Source organism: Triturus cristatus, chromosome 5_1 (genome assembly GCF_964204655.1).
Source record: "Triturus cristatus chromosome 5_1, aTriCri1.1, whole genome shotgun sequence".
NCBI lineage: Eukaryota > Metazoa > Chordata > Amphibia > Caudata > Salamandridae > Triturus > Triturus cristatus.
In genome coordinates this window covers 768104837-768127636 of record NC_140587.1, presented here as the reverse complement: position 1 = coordinate 768127636, position 22800 = coordinate 768104837, and the positions used below count along the sequence as shown (strand labels likewise).

The 22800-nt window shown below is 45.2% G+C and overlaps 1 protein-coding gene across 2 annotated transcripts in view; it reads right to left on the bottom strand.

The window, feature by feature from the left end:
• Positions 1 to 22800, bottom strand: part of OSBPL1A (oxysterol binding protein like 1A) — a 1951189-nt gene that overhangs the window by 591430 nt on the left and 1336959 nt on the right. For both annotated transcript variants that reach the window (XM_085605749.1, XM_085605748.1), the window contains exons 19-21: positions 19327 to 19461; positions 14973 to 15070; positions 6266 to 6448 (exon numbers count right to left, since the gene is read on the bottom strand). In XM_085605749.1, the coding sequence (XP_085461875.1) occupies positions 6266 to 6448; positions 14973 to 15070; positions 19327 to 19461 (416 nt within the window). The remainder of the gene's footprint in view (positions 1 to 6265; positions 6449 to 14972; positions 15071 to 19326; positions 19462 to 22800) is intronic.

Genomic DNA, 22800 nt, shown 5'->3' with positions numbered 1-22800 from the left:
AGATACCAGACTCACTACCACCCAGCCTGGAGTCACAAGGACGACTTGGGCCAGGTCATTCCCGATCTTCTTGAGAACTCTGGGCAGGAGTGGTATGGGCAGAAAAGCATACAAGAAGCCAGAGCTCCCCTCACGACGAAAAGCGTGTCAGAGCGAGATCCGCCTTGGAAACTCCAGCACGCAGAACTGCTGACATTGTGCATTCTCTCTAGTGGCGAACAGATCTAACTAAGGCTCTCCCCACTGCTGAAAGAGACCTTACACCTCCTCCGGATGGAGATGCCATTCATGTTCCGCTAGGCATCTGTGGCTCAGCTTGTCCGCTCTGGCGTTCAGAGAGCCCACCAGATGTTAAACCATCAGGTAAATGCCCTGACGTTCCAGCTCTGTCCTGAGACGCAGGGCCTCCTGACAAAGGGCCCATGACCCCACCCAGCCCTGTTTGCTGCAGTACCACAGAGATGGTGTCCGTGAACACCTGCACTAGCCTTCCCTTGATGGAGGATAGAAAGTCATTTAAAACCAGCTGGATAGCCCAGATCTGCAACAGGTTGATGTGAAGTCAGGATTCCACTAGAGACCTGAGGCCTCTGATCTTCACCTCTCCCAGTTGGCCATCCCATCCCAGTAGTGACACATCTGTCACTACTGTCAGATCTGATCAGGGATGGGAGAGGGGTCTGCTAAAGACCTAATTGTGTTTGTTGACCACCACTGCAGATCCCTTGCAGTTCCCTCCGAGATCTGGACCACACCAGAGAGAGTCCCCTGGTGCTGCGCCCACTGGAACTTCAGGTCCCACTGCAGGCCCGCTTACGTGAAAGAGCATGTGTCACAGGCAGGATGCAGGAGGCCACCTGGCCCAGCAGCCTCAGAGTTAATCTAAACAAAATCAAGGATAGAAGCTCAAACATCAGAATTATAGCATGAATATCCTGGACTCGCCATATGGGAGGATAGGTCCGAAACTGTACCATGTCCAAAACAGCTCTGATGAAAGGGAGCGTTTGAGAGAGAGCCAGATGTGACTTCGGCATGTTGATAGTGAACCCCAGAGAATGAAGGAGGTCTGCCGTAGTCTGGAGGTAGGAGACAACAGCCTGGGGTGACCTTGCCTTTAACAAAACAGCCAGTCGTCGAGACAGGGGAAGGCTGCCAACCCTGATCTCCAAAGATGAACTGCAACCATCACCATTACCTTGGTGAACACCAGAGGGGTGCTGGTAAGGCCAAAGGGGAGCACAGCGTACTAAAAGAGCTCCTGACCTACAGTGAACCACAGGTAACGTGTGGGTAGGCAGGACGGGGATGTAAAAATACGGATCCTGCATGTCCAATGCTACCATCCAGTCTACTGGGTCTAGGGCAGACAGGACCTGAGTGAGAGCGAGCAATTTGAACTTCTCGTTCCGGAGGAAGCTGTTGACGTCCCTGAGATCCAAGAAAGGAAGCAGGCCTCTGTCCTTCTTGGGTACCAGGAAGTAGTGGTAATAACAACCAAGACCTACTTCTGGCACAGGGACTCGCTTGATAACTCCCTTGGCCAAAAGAGACGTAACTTCCTGACGGATAAGACCCAAGTGATCCTCGGACATACGCTGGAGTGTTTGTGGCATGGAGGGAGGGGTAGTCTCAAAGGGGAGGGAGTAGCCCCTTTGGACTACCTGCAAAATCCACCTGTCCGACGTTATGTTTTGCCAGTGGGGGAGGGGATGGAGCGTCCTGTCGCCTACTGGCAACTGAAAAGTCGGACTAGGAAGGTTTGGAGGCAGCTGCAGTGGGGGGCATTGATAGACTGACCCGCCCTCTGGACCCGGGGCCCACGACGCTGGGTCCCACGTCCCCGGCCGCAAAGAGGCTGAGTGGCTTGTGCGACCCTGTGGCTCAGGGTGGATCGTGGTGAAGTACCCCTTCAGTGGCCAAGAAAGGGGCGAAAGGCAGAGTGCAAGGTCCAAGGACCTTGCCGTAGCCCTGGAGTCCTTGAAGCACTCGAGCGCGTTGTCCGCCTTGTCGCCAAACAGGCGACGACCATCAAAGGGCAATTCCAAATGGTTCGATTGGACATCCACAGAGAAGCTGGGGATTCTCAGCCAGGCGTAGCTCCTCAGGGATACCGACGTGGAAATCGTCCTACCTAGCGAGTCGGTGGTCTCCAGCCCCCACCGGATGGTGAACTTTGCTGCGTCTCGATGCTCAGCAACAGCGCGGGAAAGCACGGCCCAGGGCTCCTCACGGCACTGTGGCAGCACTTGCTCAACAGTTTCCCACACCGAATGTGTGTAACGGCCCAAGAGACATGATGTGGTCACCCACCGCAGTCCTAAGCTGGCGGAAGGAAACATCTTCTTTCCAAGATGGTCCAGCTTCTTGGATTCCCAATCTTGAGGACCTGTAGGGAAAGAGCTTCCTTTCGAGGATGAGGCTTGGACCACCAAGCTCTCGGGGGGTAGGGTGTTGAGAGAGGAAAAGTGGGTCACCCGGTGCTGGGCAGTGGCATCGGGCAATCATCCTAGCCACAGGAGCCCCTAGGCTGGGCTTGGACCAGGAGCTCAGAAGAACATCAGTGAGGGACTCATTGAAAGGCAGCAAGAGCTCTGAAGAGGCTGCTGCCGGCTGAAGCACCTCAATCAGGAGGTTAGTCCTGACTGCCACCGTAGGAAGCTCAAGGCCGAAGGCCTCAGCCACCCTACGCAATACCACAGAGTAGGAAGCTCCCTCCTCCGTAACCACGATAGGGGGAGAAAGCATACCAAAGTCTGGGGAGGTATCCAGACCACTGGCATCACCCCACGTCTCTCTCCAGTCCGGCTCTTCAAACTGGTCTGCCAGAGGGTCATCAGACCCCTCCCAGTCCTCCTCACCCTCCTCTGGCTGCCAATCAGGGCGATAAGGAACACCAGGGAAGAACAGCGGTACAAAAGTACCCTCCAGCCCCAGTAACGGCATCGGTCGACACGAGTCCGGCTCCGTGTCCAAGTCGAGAAGGAGGCTGGGGTTGACACCAGCCTGGGGCGCAACCGGCGTGGGTGGCGGCGTCAGAGGAATTGGTGCTGGGGAAGGTACCAGGAGGTCGACCAGCTCCGATCTGGATCCAGGCCTGGATCCTCCGGAGACCTGTGGAGCGGGAGCCACCGGCATCGAAGGCCTAGAGCCCCTAGCCAAGTCCGCAGGGCCCATAGGCACGCTGGCAGTGTCGGGTTGCCCAAAGATGGAATAGAGGGTTTCGTAAAATGCACAAAGCTGGGCAGGGGACGTTCCGGCACCTGGAAAGGGAGAGAAGCGCAGAGCCATCCCAGCAGGCTCCGAGGGAGGAGCCAGAGAACGACGACCCTCCGTGTCCCTCATTGCGTTGGCCGCCAGACGGGGAGAAGGCAAAGAGCGACAATGCTTTTTCGCCTTCTTCTGCTTTGACTTACCCGATGACTAAGACTTCGATGACGAATGGTGGTGGCAGCTCCACGACCTTCCCCTTGACCAGGACCTTGAACGGCGCGGAGCCGACTGCCGGGCCTCCAAAAGCTATCGGGAGCTCTCCCGCAAAGACTTAGGATTCAGGGCCGGCAGACGGAGCACAACTTCGGGTTGTGGTCATGCTCCAGGCACTAAAGGCACAAGAGGTGCGGTTCGGTGACCGACATCAGCTTGTGACAGGAGTCACAAGGCTTGAAACTGGGTTGACAACTTGACATCCCTCGTGCACCAGGAGTCGAAAAAAGGCAAAAAAGGTTAGCCCAAAAATATCTGAGGGTAACGCTCTCTTTCGATCTGCCCTGGCTGGCGCAGAAAAAGAAAGAACTGACATCAGCACGCGTGGGGGATTTGGGGTTAAGTAGTTACCACAACGTGCGACGACGAACGCGGAGTTGATCGACGCCACTTACTGACACGCAGGGGTTCTGCTGAGAAAAAATTCTCCAAGTCCAGTCTGATGCCGGAGGTAATTCTAAGGTAAGGAATCTATGACTAATAGCCTCTTTCTGATATTACAAATTAGGAGAGGAAGGTGGCACTTGATCATTAACCTGTAGAAAGCCCTCAGAACAAAACAATGTTAGATATCTTAGCACTTTCAAGGAAAGTTGGGAAATAGACATAGATGAAGAACTAACAGAAGTAGAAAGGGCAGCGCCCATTTATCAAATGCAAAAAACGTCTACAGCAACGTCGGATTCAAATTTACACAAACCGCACATACCTCATACCGTTTAAATTACATGTGTCCCGGTAATCCCCAGTGATTGTCTCAGAAGAAGACAAACTGAATCCCCTTTTTATCAGATGATATGGTTATTTCTTGGGATAAGAATCTTCTGTAACAGTGCGTTAGAACTGATCTAGGAAATCGACAAAAAAGCAAACATCTATCCAAACAAAGATGTCCTAGTTGGGCCTTATGCCCAGATCCAAAGCAGACAAACCCACCTTTCACTTTATGGACCTGGCTATGCCTATCGCCCATAGAGCTATTGCTGTCAAATGGAAATCGTGCCACAGGATTCCTAAGTGGTAATCCTCCTCAATTAATTGCATAAACATTTTTTGGGGTGTTTGACATCTCCTCTTTTCTCTGCAAGACAACTCACATGCTGCTGAACACAATGAATTCTCGATGTTTTCATGCAAATATTGAATAATGGGCACTTGCTGAGAAGTACAACCAATAGAAAATATATTTTACAAAGTAAAAGCCATAACAGCCATAACAGCCATAATGACCATCACTTTTTAGGAACCCACAAATGGGGCTTCCAAATGATGCTTCTGACTTAGCCTCTTATTAGATTAACTCAACCAATGAATGTTGCCAATGAAACATTGGCCAATGTCTACACAGTTTCAACACTGAAGATAGCAAATTATATGCTTAAATGAGTTGTATTTTCAAATAAATCTAATCAATAATAAATAATAAATTATGATGTAAGCTATCTTTTTAAACAAAGCAACTTATTTTAAGTGCAGTCTCAGGCTACACTTTAAGAGACTTAGGGCCCGATTACAAGTTTGGCAGACAGGGTTACTCCGTCACAAATTTGATAAACAACCCATCCGCTGTATTACAATTCCATTATATCCTATGGAACTTGTAATACGGCGGACGGGATACCCGCCATATTTGTGACGGAATATCTAACCGGCCAAACTCGTAATCAGGCCCTTAGTCAAATTCTGCACATAAGAAAGGGAAATCCAATAACCACTTGCGAGCTTAGGTATAAATTAGAACAAAATAGGTGCAACCAAGGGAAAATGTAAAAAACTATTTTGTTGACTAATTTCAATGGTAACGAAGGGTCAATAATACATTCAGATGAACAATTAATGAAGAATATATCAATGAACTAAAGTAGCTGAGAACAGGCGTTTGTATGAAAACCATTTAATACAAAAAAAAAAGCAAAATACAACATATTAATAATCAATCCATACAAAGTTTTTTCTTCACATGAAGAGGTACATTTTGCAACACATAGCTCATGTCCCATACGTTGGAAAGCCTGATAATGTCAACTATTGAAGGTCAAGTGTGCTAATCTACTCTTGCTTAAGATGTTTCTTCTGTCAATCATTCATTCATTCTTTTTAACTGCATGTTTGTAGGTGATTGATCACTTGCTGCACGAGAAACAAGATGTGGAACACATGTTGATGTTTCAGTCACTGGTTTAATTAAAAACTAAGCCCATTCTGAGGTCAATATGCATAGGGTAGAGATGGCGGAGATTTTCTAAATAAGAAAGAACAAATAAATGTATGCCTAAAAATCAGTTAAAATGTAGGTGGAGTGAATACACACTGCAAACGTGAAAAACGTGGGGGAGGCAAATGAATTGAGACGTGTACTCACAGTGGCAAAGAGCACAACAGAAGCAAGAAAGAGTTAAGACTAAAGAAACAAGAACATAACAGGCTAATAAGTAGCGATTTGCATGAGCCAGTAAAATATTTTTTAAATAATCTCCTTGGTTGCACCTATTTTGTTATATTAGTAAAGAATCAGCCACATTTATTGGTCACTAATTAGTGCCTTTCATTAAATACGAGTGGTGCAGATCTATAAATTGGTTACATATTGTCGTAAAATGTAACCAGGGGCTCTCTTTATTTTGATTAAACATAACCATATTTCATGGTGTACAAACAGTTATACCGGTACATAATTCAACAATGTGTGTATACCATGTAAGTTTCATTTTTGGAAAACAACTTATGAGTAACACGTTGTTATAAATAGCCTTGAGAAAAAAACATTAAAAATACTTACTTGAGAAGTTCCAGTGTGATAATTCCCTTGGGTTCTGCTTCCACACTTTTGCCCCAAAACTTGAGTTTCGGGTATATTGATCCGTGAAACACAAAGTCGCTGCTCAGTCCTTCCGCATGGAAGGCGCTAACTGGTGGATGGTGGCTGACTTGTTCGGAGATGAGCCTAAATCCATGATCATCACTTAAAAAAGAAAACAATTCAGTTGACACCCATTTGTTGTTATATTTACAAATACGTTGCTCAGGACCAACATTACATGCCACAGAAGGTTTAGATTATATTTTTCGTAATAGACCATTTTTTTCAAAGAAAAATATGAACTGCAAAAAAGAGTATAGTAAACCAAACCATGATTTATGGATGATAAATCAAACTTCTAACCACCATTCACTTTTGAGCATATTGATTACATGCTTGAAAGCAACATTATCAACGTCAAAAGCAATGTTTAAAAAGTGCACAATACAAAAAAGTCATCTTTACATAACTTCACCTCCGAAACAGCATCTTCTGTATCTTTATTTCTCCATGTAAACATTATTCATCTCTGGAGAGTAACATTCATTACAAAAAGTATGAGGATTCATCGCAGGGTTTGCAGCTTTGTCACACCCATATTCTTATGAGACCATGTAAAATGAGCAATCTAAAAATGGTGCAAAACATTAATATCTTTCCATTGATATACATATTTTTTTTGGGGGGGGGGGGGGGGGGACAGGCTTTTTTTTTCTCCAGTCCATATTTTAAGTCTTGACAGTATGTGGTCGGAGGCCTACAATTTACAATAGGAACAAACTACTTACCTTCGGTTAAACTCTTTCTGGTAGAGACTCGATCGAGTCCTAGATTCCTCATCTTTTGAATATTCCCCAGGCATCGGACTAGATCCGGAAACTTTTCAGCAGTACCTCTGCGCTTCAGAAGGCGGATGGTGCCTTGCAGCTCTGCACTGACTCTGTTCCGCTTGGGAAATGATGTGTGGGGCCTATATAGGAGCCATCCTAAGGCCCCTGACATCAGTTGCTTTCGAGACTGTCTGCACCCCTAGACGCAGACCCCTCAAAAGTAAATTGGTTGACAGTGTGCAGATTCCTAGACTAGGGAATCTATTAATGGAGCCCAATCAGAGAACTGGGAGGATGGTAGGGTTGGTGAGGAATATGCGGCTAGATAGAGTCTATACCAGAAAGAGTTTTACCAAAGGCAAGTAACTTGTTCTTCCGAAAGAGACTTCTAGCTGCAATTTTGTCACCTCCCGAACAGATCCCAAAGCAATACCTATTCAGAGGTGGGTCTGTGGATGGACTTAGACCAGAAAGTCTTGCAAAATGGAGCAGGTAAAATGCCCCTCCTGGCCAACTGACTGACCAGGCAATAAGGCTTTGTGAACGTGTGGAGGGACGACCACATAGTTATCCGACAGACGTCTAGGATAGGGACTATGGGTGCCAATGCAATGGTAGCAGCTTTTGCTCTGGAAGGATGAGCATGCAGTCCTTCCGGATGCTCCTTTTTGGCTAATGCGCAGCAGAGCTTAATGCAGAACATGATTCAGTAGGAAATTATGCTCTTCTGCACTGCCTTGCCTTTTTTGTCCCAGAGAATCACACAAAAAGCTGATCATCCACCCAGTGGTCTTTAGAACGATCTATATAGAAGCTCAGCGCACTCTTTGGGGCCAAGCACTAAAGTCTCTCTTCCTCCCTAGAGGGGTTAGGCGGAGCACAGAACACAGAGAGGGTAATGATTTGACGGAGGTGGAACGGTGGCACAACTTTGGGCAAGAAGCATGCCCGTACACACAAATTGAGTTTGTCTATGAAGAGGAAGTGTATGGTGGAGTGACACAAAGAGCCTGATGCTTACTCACACACTGTGGTAAGGTGATGGCAATAAGGAGCACAATCTTGATAGTAAGGAGACGTTAAAGACAGCTGTGAAGCGGTTTGAACAGAGTGTACAACAGATAAGTCAGGACTAGATTAAAGTCCTATTAAGGCTGCCAACATGACATCAACCACATCTGGAGGAAGGTCGAAGGTGATTGTGAAGGCCTGAGTGCAGAACCCTGCCCTGTTGCTGCGAAAGCAGGTCCTCCCGGAGGGGGAGACTAATCACAATCACAGGACATATGCTCATCCCAGGAATTCCTGATACCATACTCTTTGTGCCCAATCTGGAGTCATTAGAATGACTTGGGCCTAGTCGGTCATGATCTTCTTAAGAACTCAGGGCTGGAGTGGAATTGGTGGAAAGGCACAGAGGAATCCTCAATTCCACTCGAAGCAGACTGATTTTCTGAGCAGGAGACTCCTTGAAAACACCAAAGAACAGAAGTGATGACAACATGCGCTCCTGGCAGTGTTGAAAAGATTGGGCCAAAATTCTCCCCGTTAGCCGGAAGAGACCATGACCCACTTCAGGGTGTATCTGCCATTCGTGAGCCGCCAGGCATTGATGGTTAACCTCATCTACCCTGGCCATCAATGATCCTACCAGGTGGTTTGCCATCAGGAAAATTCCTTGGTAGTACAGCCACTTCCATAGGCACAAGGCCTCCAGGCACAGGGTACGTGAACCAACACTGTCCTATTTGCTGTAGAACCACACGGAGGTGGTGGTGTACGTGAGCACCTGCACCAGTCTCCCCTTGAAGGACGTAAAGAAGGCTTTCAACGTCAAGGGGATGGCCCTCAGATCTAGAAGGCCGATGTGGAGCTGGGACTCCAACAGACAACAAAGACCTCTGATCTCCACATCTCCCAGATTGCATGCTCAACCCAGAAGCAATGCATTCAGTCACCAATGTAAGCTCTGGGAGGGGAAGGAAGAGGGGTCTGCCACTGACTCAATAGCAGTCCAGTAAGCATCACTGCAGATCATTTGCAGTCTCCTCTAAAATTTGCACATGTCTAAAATGGCTCTGATGATGGAAGCATCTTAGAAGGAGTCAGATGTGTCTTCATGACATTTATAGTGAATCCCAAAGATGACAGGAGGTTCGGTGTAGGCTGGAGGTGGTTGAGGACTGCCTGGGGAGAGCCTCCCTTCAACAGACAGTCGTTGAGGTAGTGGATGATTGACACGCCTGACCTCCGAAGGTGTGCTGCCACCACCAACACCATCTTGATCAAACCAGAGGGACCCTGACTAGACCAAAGAGGAACACAGTGAACTGAAAACGCTCCTCACCCTACCAAGAACTGCAGAAACCGCCGATGGGCCAGCAGGATGGGAACATGGAAATATGCGTCCTGCAGGTCCAACACTATCATCCTGTCTCCAGGATTGGGGGCAGAGGACCTGGGCCAAGGCGAGTATTTTTGTATTCGCCTTGGGAAGGGAGGAGTTAAGAGGTTGCAGATCTAGAATAGGCCAAAGTCCCCCATCCTTCTTGGGCACCAGAAAGTGTGAATAACAACCTCAGTCCTACTTTGGCACCCTTTCTACAGCCGTTTTGGTCTAAATGCCTTCCACTTCATGCACCAAAATGTAGAGATGACTCTTTGTCAGTCGCTGAGGAGACAGTGGAAGGTAAGGAGGAGATGAGAGAAAGGGTAAGGCATATCCCTTTGCGAACAATCTGTAGGTCCAACTTGTCTGACGTAATTGCTTGCCAACATTGCAAGGATTAGTGGATTCTGCCTTCCATGGGGTGGCTGTGTCACTGCAATGGCACACTAAAGAGATTTTTCAGGTGAGGCGGCACGCTGACCTTGGCCGCAGGAGCAGTGGGCTCCACGGTCTCTACTGCGAAACTGCTGGGTTCCCTGTGAGGACTGCACAGATTTGCGGTAAGTGATGTTTGGCCAAAGCCAGGAAAGGAACGGTGGAACTATTACAGCTAGCAAGGCAGGGAGGAAAGGCCCTTTAAAGTGAGCATTAGCCCAACTCTTAAAGCGCTTAATAAAAAAATCTGCTTTTTTCCTGAACATCAAAGTCCCAGCCTAAGGGCATGTTTATCAAGGCGGACCGGAAATCGCCCAAGAACCCAGTCGATCGCAGCCACACTTGGCGGCAAATGACAACCTTGGTGCCTACGGCCTGACCTATGTAATCGGTGGTGTGCAAGAGAAGAGGAATCCTGAACTTGGCAGCATCACAACCATCTTGAATCACTAGAGAAAGTACAGGATGAAGGTCTTCTGACACACCAGGGAGGATTGTGCCACCGAATCTAAAAGCAAACGACACATATGATGGACGGAATGCGTAGCAAATCAAACATTCACCCCAGTCAAGAGATCTGGGTTAAATCTATCGTTCTTTTGCTTACCATTCATGTGAGTAGCGACAAAAGTTGCCGTTAACAGATCAGATGGCCAAGCTGGTAGAAGAAAAGACAAGTTTGCCCCAATATTTCCACTCGCTTGGATTCCATATCAGTGGGGAGTGGTGGGAAATGTGTTGGAATTAAAGCTGCTGGTGTAGGCTTGCACAGCTAGACTTTCTGGCTGAAAGTGCTATGAAAGAAAAGCAATGTTGCCAGGAGCAAGGCAGACTGTTCTATTGGCTGGGAGCTAAAGCAAGGTTTGGCCCAAACCCCCATTAATGTTTCCATCAGTCCTGTGTTAAAGGGTAGTAGTGGCTCAGAATACGTTTGCCCTAGTTGGAGGACCTCCATCAAGACATTACTTTTCACCTCCAAGGTGGGGAGCTGGAGGTCAAGTACTTCAGCCGCTTATATATTACTATGGCATAGGAGGCGGATTTCCATGTGCCTGGATCAGGGGAGAAAGAAGACCTGTCTCCTGGGCGGTATCTGGGCCACTAGCCTCCTGTAAGTCCTCATACCAGTAGTCACCTTGGCAGGTCTTCGCAAGCTCACCTTCCAGGTCACAATCGTTATCTGAATCAGTCCTAAAAAGGGAATGCAAAGAGTATTGTAGAGCCTGTGGTAATTCAAGGGGCAGAATCGGGCTGATTCGAGCATGATATTGGGTGAGGTTGGACCAGCATTGGAGAGGACAAATGAAGCCTCTTTTTCAGGCGGAGAAGTTGGCATTGCCGTGCCCGGGGTAATCGTGTATTGTGGCACTGGCAGCAGAGTCGATGCCAATGTTATGTTCCCAAACCTAGGCCTAAGTAGCAAAGTGACCTTTTACCTACATTTGACCTACCTTGCTCTTCATATCGGTCCTAGCAATGACCTTTTACCCAGTTATGTCGATTGGTTTCCTGGAAACTAGCCTCATTTATTATGCATGAGGATTATTAGCATTATATCTTAATCCCCTGCAAATGACGTACATAACAGGATCAACATATTCTGTACAAAATGAATTGCTATCTTCGTCCTCCGGCGACAGCGCTACTTTTCAGAATTACGATTGATTGATTTAGGCTCATCTACATAATCGTACATAATCGTACTCACAACATATTGAATGTGGTAGAACCACCAAGGTTACACCATTGGTATAAAAGAACCGCACCTTCCACTAGGTAGATAGCGAAGACACTTCTACGCTGACAAGGAAGTCCCTGCACGCTGAGGCTTCAACACGTAGTAGTCTGATATCCCTTGCAAGGTGTCCAACTCGTGATGAACACAGGGTCCTACATTCTCTCCCATCAGGTAATGGGATTGGCTCTTTCCAAGGAGATTCTTGAATTCACACTCACATACATGCTAGGCACATTGAGGTACACTTAGGTGGGGTACGCCTAGTAGGAGTACGCAAAGATTACTGTTTTTATATATGCCTACATATATTCGTTGCTTAGAACCATGGTAGAAATGTATCTACTGTTTACTCTGTTGGTGCTTATAGTCTCTTACATTTGCTTCTGTCTATCGATTGTCGCAGAAACCATGTTTTATACTAGAATGGCGATGGTTCAATAAATGCTTATTGAAAACGCCCCCAACGTTTATTCTGTATATCTCTCTGAGACTAAGTGAGCACGACTGACTGAGCGAAAAGTACTGTACTATACTGTTTCCACGAGCCCTGAAGGGTCAAGGGTTGCCACGTTCAATAGTTGCCAAAAACTATCCGCTCCTTGGTAGGGTTCAGGGGCTCATAATGGCATTGTGAGCTAGCTGGTCTAAAGGCTGACATATCCTGTGGGGGTGTCCGGAATCGGTCTTGACACCAATCCCTTAGTTTATGTTGTCCAACAAATGAATAGATCGTATGTATTTTTAGGAACTACACGACAACAAGTGAGGAGGAACTAGCTGGCACTGAGGGAGAACCCACCAATGGTATCCCAGGTGGAAAGCCCCTCTAGGCTCCTTGAGAACAATGCACGACAGAGGGAGTCGGTAGGGATTCAAAGAGCTGGAGAATGGTTGCGCAGGACTCGTTGATCAGATAAGGTGTGGCTTAAAGCCCTGAAAACTCAGGTTGTGCCGCAACCAGCTGCAGAATTGCCTCTGAAGTCGGCCAACTTCAGGAGCAAGATCGAGAGTGGTGGTGTCACCCCCACGCTTGCTCAGTAGAACAAAGTGGAGAAAGGGAGCGGGAAACTCGCTTTGACTTCCTGTGTTTCTTATGTTTACCTGAGGACTTGGTGCACAATGAAGTCTGATCTCTGGAACACCTCTGTCGACTCCGGGAATGGGACCGAGAGTGAGCCTTGGACACGGAGCGGGACTTGGAACAGTCCAAGTCTTATGCTTGGTGACTTAAAGTTTCTCCTTGTGTTCCCTCATGTTCTTCAGGTTCATTGAGGTGCAGTCATCACAGGCCTTGGATTCATGGCTTGACCCCAAGCACACTTGATGGCTATCTGTCCCAGACATTTGCTTGCAAAAGTTCTTAAGGGCTTGAAACCTATTATTTCAGGGGGTGACATCCCTTGCACATTGTAGAAATGTAGTTGAAACATTGAGATAAGTGTCTCAGATAGATGAGAGGGAGCTTCAGAACATTGTGTATATACACACACATTTTTTTAAATTGTAATTTTTTTTTAGGTTGACCAACACTACTACTGCTAGGCCACTTTCTTATGATTTTGTGCTCCTGATAGAATTCTTTTTTATATATACTGTTCAAAAATGGCTGTTGACCATCGTGGAAAGGTAAATTAAACTAAAAATGTATTCCAAAATAGCTAGTGGTGCATCACAATGCATACACCTACCGAAATGGTTGGCCATCGTCTAAGGTTTGTTCTTTGAGAAAAAACATTCCGCTCTGGTTATACAAGGTTGTGCATGCATTGTGATAAACAGCAGTCATCTTTGAAGATGGAAGCTCATACGTCATGATAAAATAGCACCCATTTTGTATTTTATTCTTCAACTTATGCCAATGCCACAGTAAACAAGCATTTTCACAACACTTCTCTGCCTTCCCTTTTACAACCTTTTCTTGGCAAAGCTTTCTCACTGTTCAAATGCACTTTTGCCACTAGCTCACATTGCCCAAATTGTTCTTCTGGTGTGCCAGATCGTTTTCGCCTCATCAATGCTAACACGGATCAATGCGGGAAGTGTGGTTTGCTGTCAAGCAAAATGGCTAAACCACAAAACATAATCCAGCATAGTACAAAAAAGACGTGCAGCTGAATGCCTTCATGGGAACACTTCAATCCAGGGCACCAGCAACCCCCCCAAAACCTTCATATGCTGCCTGATGAGCAAAAGGACGTCTACAAAGCCTCATTGATTGCCCACTATTTGGCAAACAATTACACATGGAGCACCCATTCTACAGAATGACGTGCTGTTAGCCACGACCACCCATGCTTAACTCACAGATATAATTTTATATTTATATGCAAATCTAGCACAATCACGTTAACAAAGCTAGAGAAACTGATGTCCATGTCATTTTATTATAAATTCATATAGAGTGTTTTTATTATATTCATAAAATAAGTAAAACTGAAAAACTGACAAAAACATTTGCTGGTCCAAATTAGCGTTTTAGTCATAACACAATCCAGTATTTTTGGATTGCCTGTATTAGGAGGGTGTTTTTTAAACAGTATTACTTTCTTTTTAATAGTTTAGTCAGTATCAAAATATTTTCTCAGTTAATGGCATAATTTTTATGCTTCCAAATTGTGTCAATGCAGTTTGACCTCATGATATTTTTAGGCCTCTTCTGGTGATAAAGGGGTCTAATATAAAAAGCACAAATTCGTGGCATTGAAACAGTCTTCCTTCATATCATAAAAGAAATGCCATTTTAAATATAATCTAAAAATGCAGAGTTACTGACAGCTAATCATATGCTGATATTCACACTTTGGGATATCGCCAGATTGGCGGAGCACACGTTCTTATACATAAGCAGTCTAATATGCTGGGGAGGACTGGAAATATACTGATCATGTGTCTTAGATATTAACACTCTTTGTCCATGAATGTGAATGAAATAATCATGACAGCACACCACCAAAGGTTCACCTCATCATCTCAAACAGAACACATTATTGTGCTCTGTAGCTCAGACACAACTTCCAGGTGTCACACATTTTATCAGTATTTACTTGCTAAGTAATATTCTCATTTTCTGACTTCCCTTTTTACCTCTTTGGAAAATTCTAATATGATTGTTAAGATCAAAGAATGGTTAAAAAACTCCCTTTCATGTTCTACCCAACAACAACAGATGTAACTAGAAAATATTTGATATACAGTGTTCAAATAACAGACCTTGAAATGCTGGCCGTTACTCTGCATGCCATTCAGCATCGACACAAATGCATTCATACCCCAGCAGAAAATGTACGTGCTTACCGGACCAGTTCATATGTCTCTCCAAGCAGGGGGTTGAATGGCTTCCCTGTACGATCCCACTGTGAAGCCACAGCTGACACAGCAAAAGCTGCTACACACTGCAAATCAGAATATCGCAACATGTAAAATTACAAGCAGCAACATAACAATATGTGCGGTAGGGCCAATTAATGGTAAGGTTTACTAATTATGCTGCAAGAAAACACAAATCATGCTGCGTAATAAAGAACATTTTGCAATAGTATTTTCTCATTATTTATAGGGGTGGGCGCAATGCCCATGGAATTGGGGAAATTTTGGGTACTCCTTGTACTCTTTAACGTGGAGTTCCTGCCAAATTCCGAAAATCGCCGCATGGCAGAATTTTTCTCCCATGAGGCTCCAGAAAATGCAAGTGAGATTTGGCATCCCCTAGAGTGATTTTCTAACGCCGGGCTGCCACTTGAGTAGATTTAATCCCGCTCGAGTAGATTTTCTACTTGAGCTGCAGCAAACAACTCGAATTGCTGTGTGCTCTTGTGCAATGCATGGTGCTGTTCGCACTGATTTTTCAGCGATGCCGGCACTTAATTGCAGCACGAGCTGCATAATTTCTGCCTGTCAGTGGAACTCTGCTGAATCTCACTGAGTTTTTGTGCAACTCTGCAGAATTCTGTGGAGTGAAGTTCCGCCCACCCCTAATAATTTTGTCATTGTTACACGTTAACACTATATGGTCAAAGGTTTCATCTAATTATTAATACCAATATGACAACCAAATACACCAATAACCAACAGAAAAATGACCATTTAACCTTTGTGAATGGCTTTCCACTGCGTAGCAACATGCATTGTGGCATTTTTGGAACCTATTGTCACTTTTGAGCTAGAATTTTTTTTTTTGCATGGAGCACATGATGGTTTATGTGGCAACAGCAGCAAATCCGTAGTTATAAGGAAAAAGCCACAGTCGCAAAATCACATATTCCCAGTCGCCTGGGTTACAATAAACAAACAAAAATGTTTATGTTATGTTATGTTATAGTAATTTATAGAGCGCACGTATACCCGGGGGTGTCTTGGCGTTTACATGATGAGCACTTATTCACATTGGTAGCACACTAAAATATATATAGGTGTATGGTTGGAAGTATTTTGCCTTTACTTTGAGCTTATGTGGAAGTGTTTTCATGTTGTGCATGATGCCCACTGAGGTCCTGTTTCAAAGTAGCAACTCACCCAGCTAGATAGTGGTTTCGCCTTCATAAGTTATAGTGAATAACTATATACCTAGCACAAATACATAATCAAACATTATGCTAGCTGTACCACATAACAGGTATCATCTTTGAATGAACCATAAGACTAAGTTACTTACCTTTGATAGAGTGTCAACCAGAACAAGTGTTACTGAAGGTAAGAAACTTGCTCTTTTGATGGGTACTTGCGACTGCAGAATACTAACCTTAGAATGGATACCAAAGAAGTACCTCCTCAAGGAGGAGGTTCTGTGGAGTGGACTCCAGCCAATAAGTAGGTGAGATGTTCCTCCTGGCAAACCTGGTTGTCAAGGCAGAAAAGCTTCATGAACATGTGCGCCGAGACCCATGTTGCAGCCTGATAGTTATCAAGGTCAGACACTCCATGTGCCAACGCAGTGATAGCAGCCTTGGCCCTGGGGAATGGGCATTTAGACCTTTCGGGGGCTGCATATTGGCTAGTGGGAAGCAACTCTTGAAGCAGAGTACTATCCACCTTGACAGGGTCCTCTTCTGCCCAGCCTTCCTGTTACTTGCCTTGGAGAGACTTACAAAAGCTGATTATCCACTCAGTGTGTCATGGTATGATCCAAGTAAAATGTAAAGCCCTTTTAGGGTCCAAATGATGAAGGACCCACTCCTCTTTTGAGGGGTGAGGAGGGATAAAGAATGCTGGCAGGGTGATGGATTGCCCAACTTGGAAGGAAGTCACAACTTTACGCAAGAAGGCCACCCAAGTCCTCAGCACCAGTTTGTCCGGAATGAAAGTAGTGTAGGGCGGTTGAACAAACAGCTTCTGAAGTTCACTTATGCACTGAGCTGAAGTGATCAGAATGAGGAAGACAGTCTTTAAAGTCAGAAGACATAATGAGTAACTGTGCAGCGGTTCAAAGGGCGAACACATGAGAAACATCAAGACCAACTTAAGGTCCTACTGTGGCATCAAAAACGGCTTGGGAGGGAATGTATCAAGCCTTTATTAAATCTCATGACAACAGGTGTTCTGAACCAGGGCGGCTGGTCCTGCAAACATAGAAAGCCTAGGCAACTAACCTTTAACAGTATCCACTGCAAGGCCTTGCGGAGCTAAATACAAAACGAGCAGGAGAACATCCAACAGTTTGGCTTGTAATCAGGTCTGTCTTGCAAACTCAACACCAAACCACAAATTTGTCACAGGACCTGGTGTAAATGGACTTTGGCTGCATAATGGAGGGGATGACATCCAACACTTCAAGTGGCAGATCAAATGCAATTAACAGCTGCACTTCAATCTCCACAAATGGAAGTGTAGATTGTGCAGGTTCAGATGAATGCATGATAGATGCTCATGTGCAAACGTTTCTGATGTCACACTCTCCTGGCCCAATCCAGAGCCACTAGGATGACTTCACTTCAGCCCAGTCGTTCCTGATCTTTCTCGGAACTTGGGGAAGGAGAGGAAGGGGCAGGAAGGCATACCAGAGTCCAGTGTTCCATTCCAGCTAGATTGCATCTCCTAGCGAGGGTCTTCGTAGAAACTACAAGGCACAAAACCCACAACACTGCACATTTTTGACAATAGCAAAAAGATCTACACAAGGTTATTCCCGCTATTGGAAGCTGCCCTGCACCACCTCGGGATGCAGGCTCCATTCGTAATCCACCTGATGCTGCCAGCTGACCATGTCAACCCTGGCATTCAAGGATCCTACCAGGTGGTTTGAGAACAGGGAAATGCCCCAACACTCCAGGCAACTCTATTGATGCAGAGCCTCGTGACACAGGACCCAGGACCCTACTCAACCCTGCTTGTTGCACTATCACATGGTGGTAGTGTTGTCCCTGATAACCTGCACAAGGCTCCCATTGGTGAACAGCGGGAAGGTCTTTAAAACCAGAAGAATGCAAGATCCCTTCAACAGATTGATATGGTGCCGGATTTCTGATGGAGATCAGAGTCCTTTGATCTCCACCTCTTCCAGGTGACAGCAACACATCCATCATCAAAGTCAGCACTGGCTGGGGAAGGCAGAGGGGCCTCCTGCATGCGATAATGGTTCAACCCACATCAATCCAAAACTCTCTTGCCCTATGATCACATTCACCTGAAAATGAGTGTACTTCATTGTCAGAGCTGGTTGGCCAGTCCTTTAGTTTTCAATGTTCTCCTTTCATTCCTTTGCTTCTCCTCTTTTTACTTTAATGTTTCATATGAGTATACTACAGCTCTCCATGGAGTGTTAATGGATTGTTTCCTTGTTTCTCATTTCATCTGCAGTGTGCTTCATCCCACATGGCTACTTCCCACAAACCAAAAGACCATTACTGAATGCTGATGTCCATAGTGTATCATTGTTTTACTATTCTAAGATGGCAAACAAGCTGGTTCTAAATGCCATGCTGAAACTTTAAAACAATAGACTATTTTCCCAAACCTTCTGTCAAGACTGACACCCGCTGCTATGTTTAGTTTAGTTATTGCAAGCATATGCCTTACGGCTTTTAATTTATTTTGCATATGTTGTAGATTGTGGGTGTATTTTATTGTGGCTGTGTTAGAAGGTACATGTAAGAATGAGTCATTGGATAGATTACTGGGTCAATAAATGCAAAGATGAGTAAACAGAGTTAACATATGATGAATTATTGAGAACCTAAACTGACCACTGACACAAAAGGCAATATAAGCCGTAAAGTCCAATTGGTTTTCCCAGTGCTTGTACAAAAATAGTTTAAAAAACCTAAACAGATTTGAACCAAACCATATACCTTTGCACAGTGCTTTATGTTTGGCGTAATTCTGTCCAGCGGGGATAAATCCTTAATTTGAATAGGAAACAAATGTAGGGACTACTCCAATCAATATCCCTATCCAAATATGACCAAAACATTTTACGATCAAGCTTATGTAAATGTGTACGTTCTAGAAAGTTTCATGCATATTTGCAAACATAAAAATAGTTTCAAGGGGCCAAAAGCGAATTGTTTTAATAAGTAATAGTCAAGAATTACTGCATAGTTGCTGTCACTGATTTGATAAACAGAAAGTGTACATTTACACTTTTTAAGCGTTAGAAAGAGAAAGGAAAAAAAAGGAATGTAGGTTCAAACAATTTTAAACGTAGTTACTCCACCTGCATTCGGTCGATGGTGCTGGAATAGGAGCAGGCTTTTTTAATGAGGTAGGTATGCTCCATGTACTCCGTTAATCTCTGTAGAAAACTTAAAGGCTCATTAAATATGACCGGCATTGTGATCTTGGACAGCTCCTAAGTGAGAGAGATACAGGAGAAGAAACCAAAATATAATTGTCTCACTATCAGCTCTTAGTGAATTTTACAGTACATTTGGCTGCACACAGCCTTACTGCATCGTAGATAGTTAAAATACAAGTAGACTGTGGCAAAATTTTAATTGCGCTGATGAAATTTGTGAAATTACTGAATTTCACCATACAGAAAAATCAAGAAATTTCCTAAAATGTTTACATTAGGCTCATTTGTGTAGTTTTTATTTACCCAAGCATACATATTATACTAAAAAGGTTTTCAAGTTACAAGTTGAAGACTGGTTAGCACAGATAATGATTTGCGAAGAGACTTTTTCTACTCTAACCACACCCTCTTACCAGTGTCTCGCAAAACGTTTTAAAAGAAGTTTCGCGCCGGGTTTAATAAAAACTGACTTGAGATACCAGCTAGTCACGTTTTGCTTCAAAGGCATACTTTGTTAAACTTTCATTGAATTTTGCAAGGAAAATTATGCAATTTTACTTTCAGCCCTAAACAGTAGTTGGATTTGACAGATGTATAGGGTATTTAATGACATTATTTCTTGCCACCTGACACACCCTGAACTAAATCGGGAAATGTGCCAGAGGACTGAACAAGGAAGTCTGCTCAACATCTGAAACATTTAAACATGCAGGTCGGATGGTCCAACTTCAAATTGAACACATGCCACATCAACAATTTTGAAACTCATTTGTAATTATTTACAACTATTAATTGAACAAAATGTACGCTACTTTGGAGCTCAAGGAAGAACATTCGGTTTACAGGAGGTATTGAGAGTTACTGTACACACTATTTAACATGCTTTGTCAAAACTAGGTCTCCCCTTCTTAAAGAGACCCTGCCATTCACATTTGCATGCCCTTGAAGACCAAAAACGCCTCTTATCGCCTTTGTCAGAGTTCACAATGCAATGCCCCCTTGTTTAAACTTCAAGTATCTACCTTCACAGTATTTCCATAAGAAGCATTGGACACCTCGCCCTCACTACCCTGAGAACTAAATGTGGGAAGAGTGCACTTGGCACCAACTTTGCAATGCCATAGTAGGTCATGCCCTGGGACATCGGTGTTAAAACGCACTTACCCTCCAAATTTGTGGCCCAGTAACCCCTGCTGCCCTATGGTCTCCGAATGGGTTTTGAGCACACGCAAAGAACAAGTTACTTACCTTTGGTAACAATGTATCTGGTAGAGACACAGTCTAGCCGCATATTCCTCAACTTAGAATATCACTAGGCATCAGACTGGATCCAGAGAATCTTTAGCAGTACTTCTGCGCAACGGGGGGATGGCGTCGCCGCATGGCTCCGTCCTGACGTTGTCCATGGATATGACGTCAATGGAGCCATACAAGTCCCTCCCGGCGCGCTGACGTCCATTTTCTACCATGCAACATTTCGGCGCCACAACACGGGCCACTACAAAAACTGTGAGAGTATGGGAACAGCGTGCCAAAAAATTTCAAAATCTTTGAAACAACGACAATGAAAGAGTACTTAATACTGTAAGGGACTGGAGGGAGCAAACAGAGCAACTGACTCTAGAAACAGTCTTCCAGAAGCGAAGAGCCATGCCCCCCAGGAGGCAAATGGAAATGAACGGCATGACCAACGATAGACAGTCTGCAACCACAAGATGCAACTGGAAAGGGCAACAAGACTGGAACATGACTCATGGCAAGTGTCCACAGGGCTGCAACAACAGAGAATGTGCAACCACACACCCTAAAATTACCTATTGACCGTAGCATAGTCAAATAGACCCCCAAACCAATTGACTGCAGCATAGTCATAGGAACCCCAAAGTAATGGGGATGAAATAGATGAGGGCGGAAGGGAGGGCAGGAGAACATGATCAATCCCCGCACTGGCAGAATCAGGGTGGAGGAGCGTGAAAGGACACACAACCTCACCACCCAAGTACGAGAGTAGGAAGAAAAGCAACAGATAAAACAGAATGAGACATCCTGCCCCGGAGGGAGGTAAAATAGACCACCCCGCAGGAAGACCAAGTCCACCTATAAGGAGGCAAGTGGGTAGAACCCAACCTCGCAGAACGGGGAGGATGGGTGGGCGTTAAGGAATCTGCGGATAAACTGGGTCTCTATGAGATACATCGTTACCAAAGGTAAGTAACTTGTTCATCTGATTGAGACATCTAGCCGCAGATTCCTCAACTTATAATAGATACCAAAGCTATACCCCATTGGGGGAGGGTCCGAGACTGAAACCCACCAAGTTCCAAAGAGAACTAATGCGTCAATAACATTGACTATGACACGGTGGGAACAGCAATACCAGCATGGTGGACACCAGACCCATGAAGCTCAGGACAGGAGCATGAGCAAGGGAAGCAAGGTACCACAAGCCATAAGAGGATGGTACGAGCCCTCTTTCTTCCAGACAGGGACGGAAGGAAATCACAGAACCAGAATGGTCAGTGCATAATGGAAGAAATGCCATTAACTTCTGCAAAAAGAAGTTCAACTGAACACAGGATCCTATGGATCTGGAAGAGACAAAGTCCCAGAGAAGGGACAAAACAGTATGACAGAAGCAGAGCATACAAACTGAGCATGCACAACAGTTGATGCCAAAAAATAACATATCGGGGGACAGATATCACCATGCTGAGATATATAGAGCCATGGCTACCAGGAGACACCTGCATGTGGATGACAGAGATACACATAAGCAGACAATTTGTATTGGGAGAAAAACACACCACACAAATGCAAAAGCCCAATGAAATGTAACAGCGGCAGCACATGCGCGTCGGCCGAGAAAGATGGCGCATTACCAGGTAGTCAACCGGCCAACAATACCCAGTGGTACAACAGCTAAGGTCACTGGCAAGGCCAGGCGCCCACAAAGAGCTATCTCCCTTGAGAGAGACAGACAGAGAGATGGAATCTGGGGCAAAACCCCAGAAACAGCAACAGGGAAAAACCTAGCATGCTTGCCCTCTCATTGTGTGTCCATCTCAGGACGGAACACATATAGACATATATAGGTGTATGTGAAAAAGTTATGAAAAATGAAAGACAAAGGGAAACTCGAACAGCAGCCCTAGATAATAGGGAGCCGCAGAAAAGGTACCAACGGCACCAATGTGAAGAATCGCAGGACAGAACAATGTCAAGACACTTAAAAAGAGACACCATCCTCACCATAGAGGAAGGAAACCTGGTCTCCTGTGTGACAGGCGGGGGAACTGACCATCACATTAAGGAACAATGAGTCCGCAATAAACAGTGTCAGAAAAATGTATACATGCCATATACAGGTTCTGTAGGATGCCAGAGATCATCCGG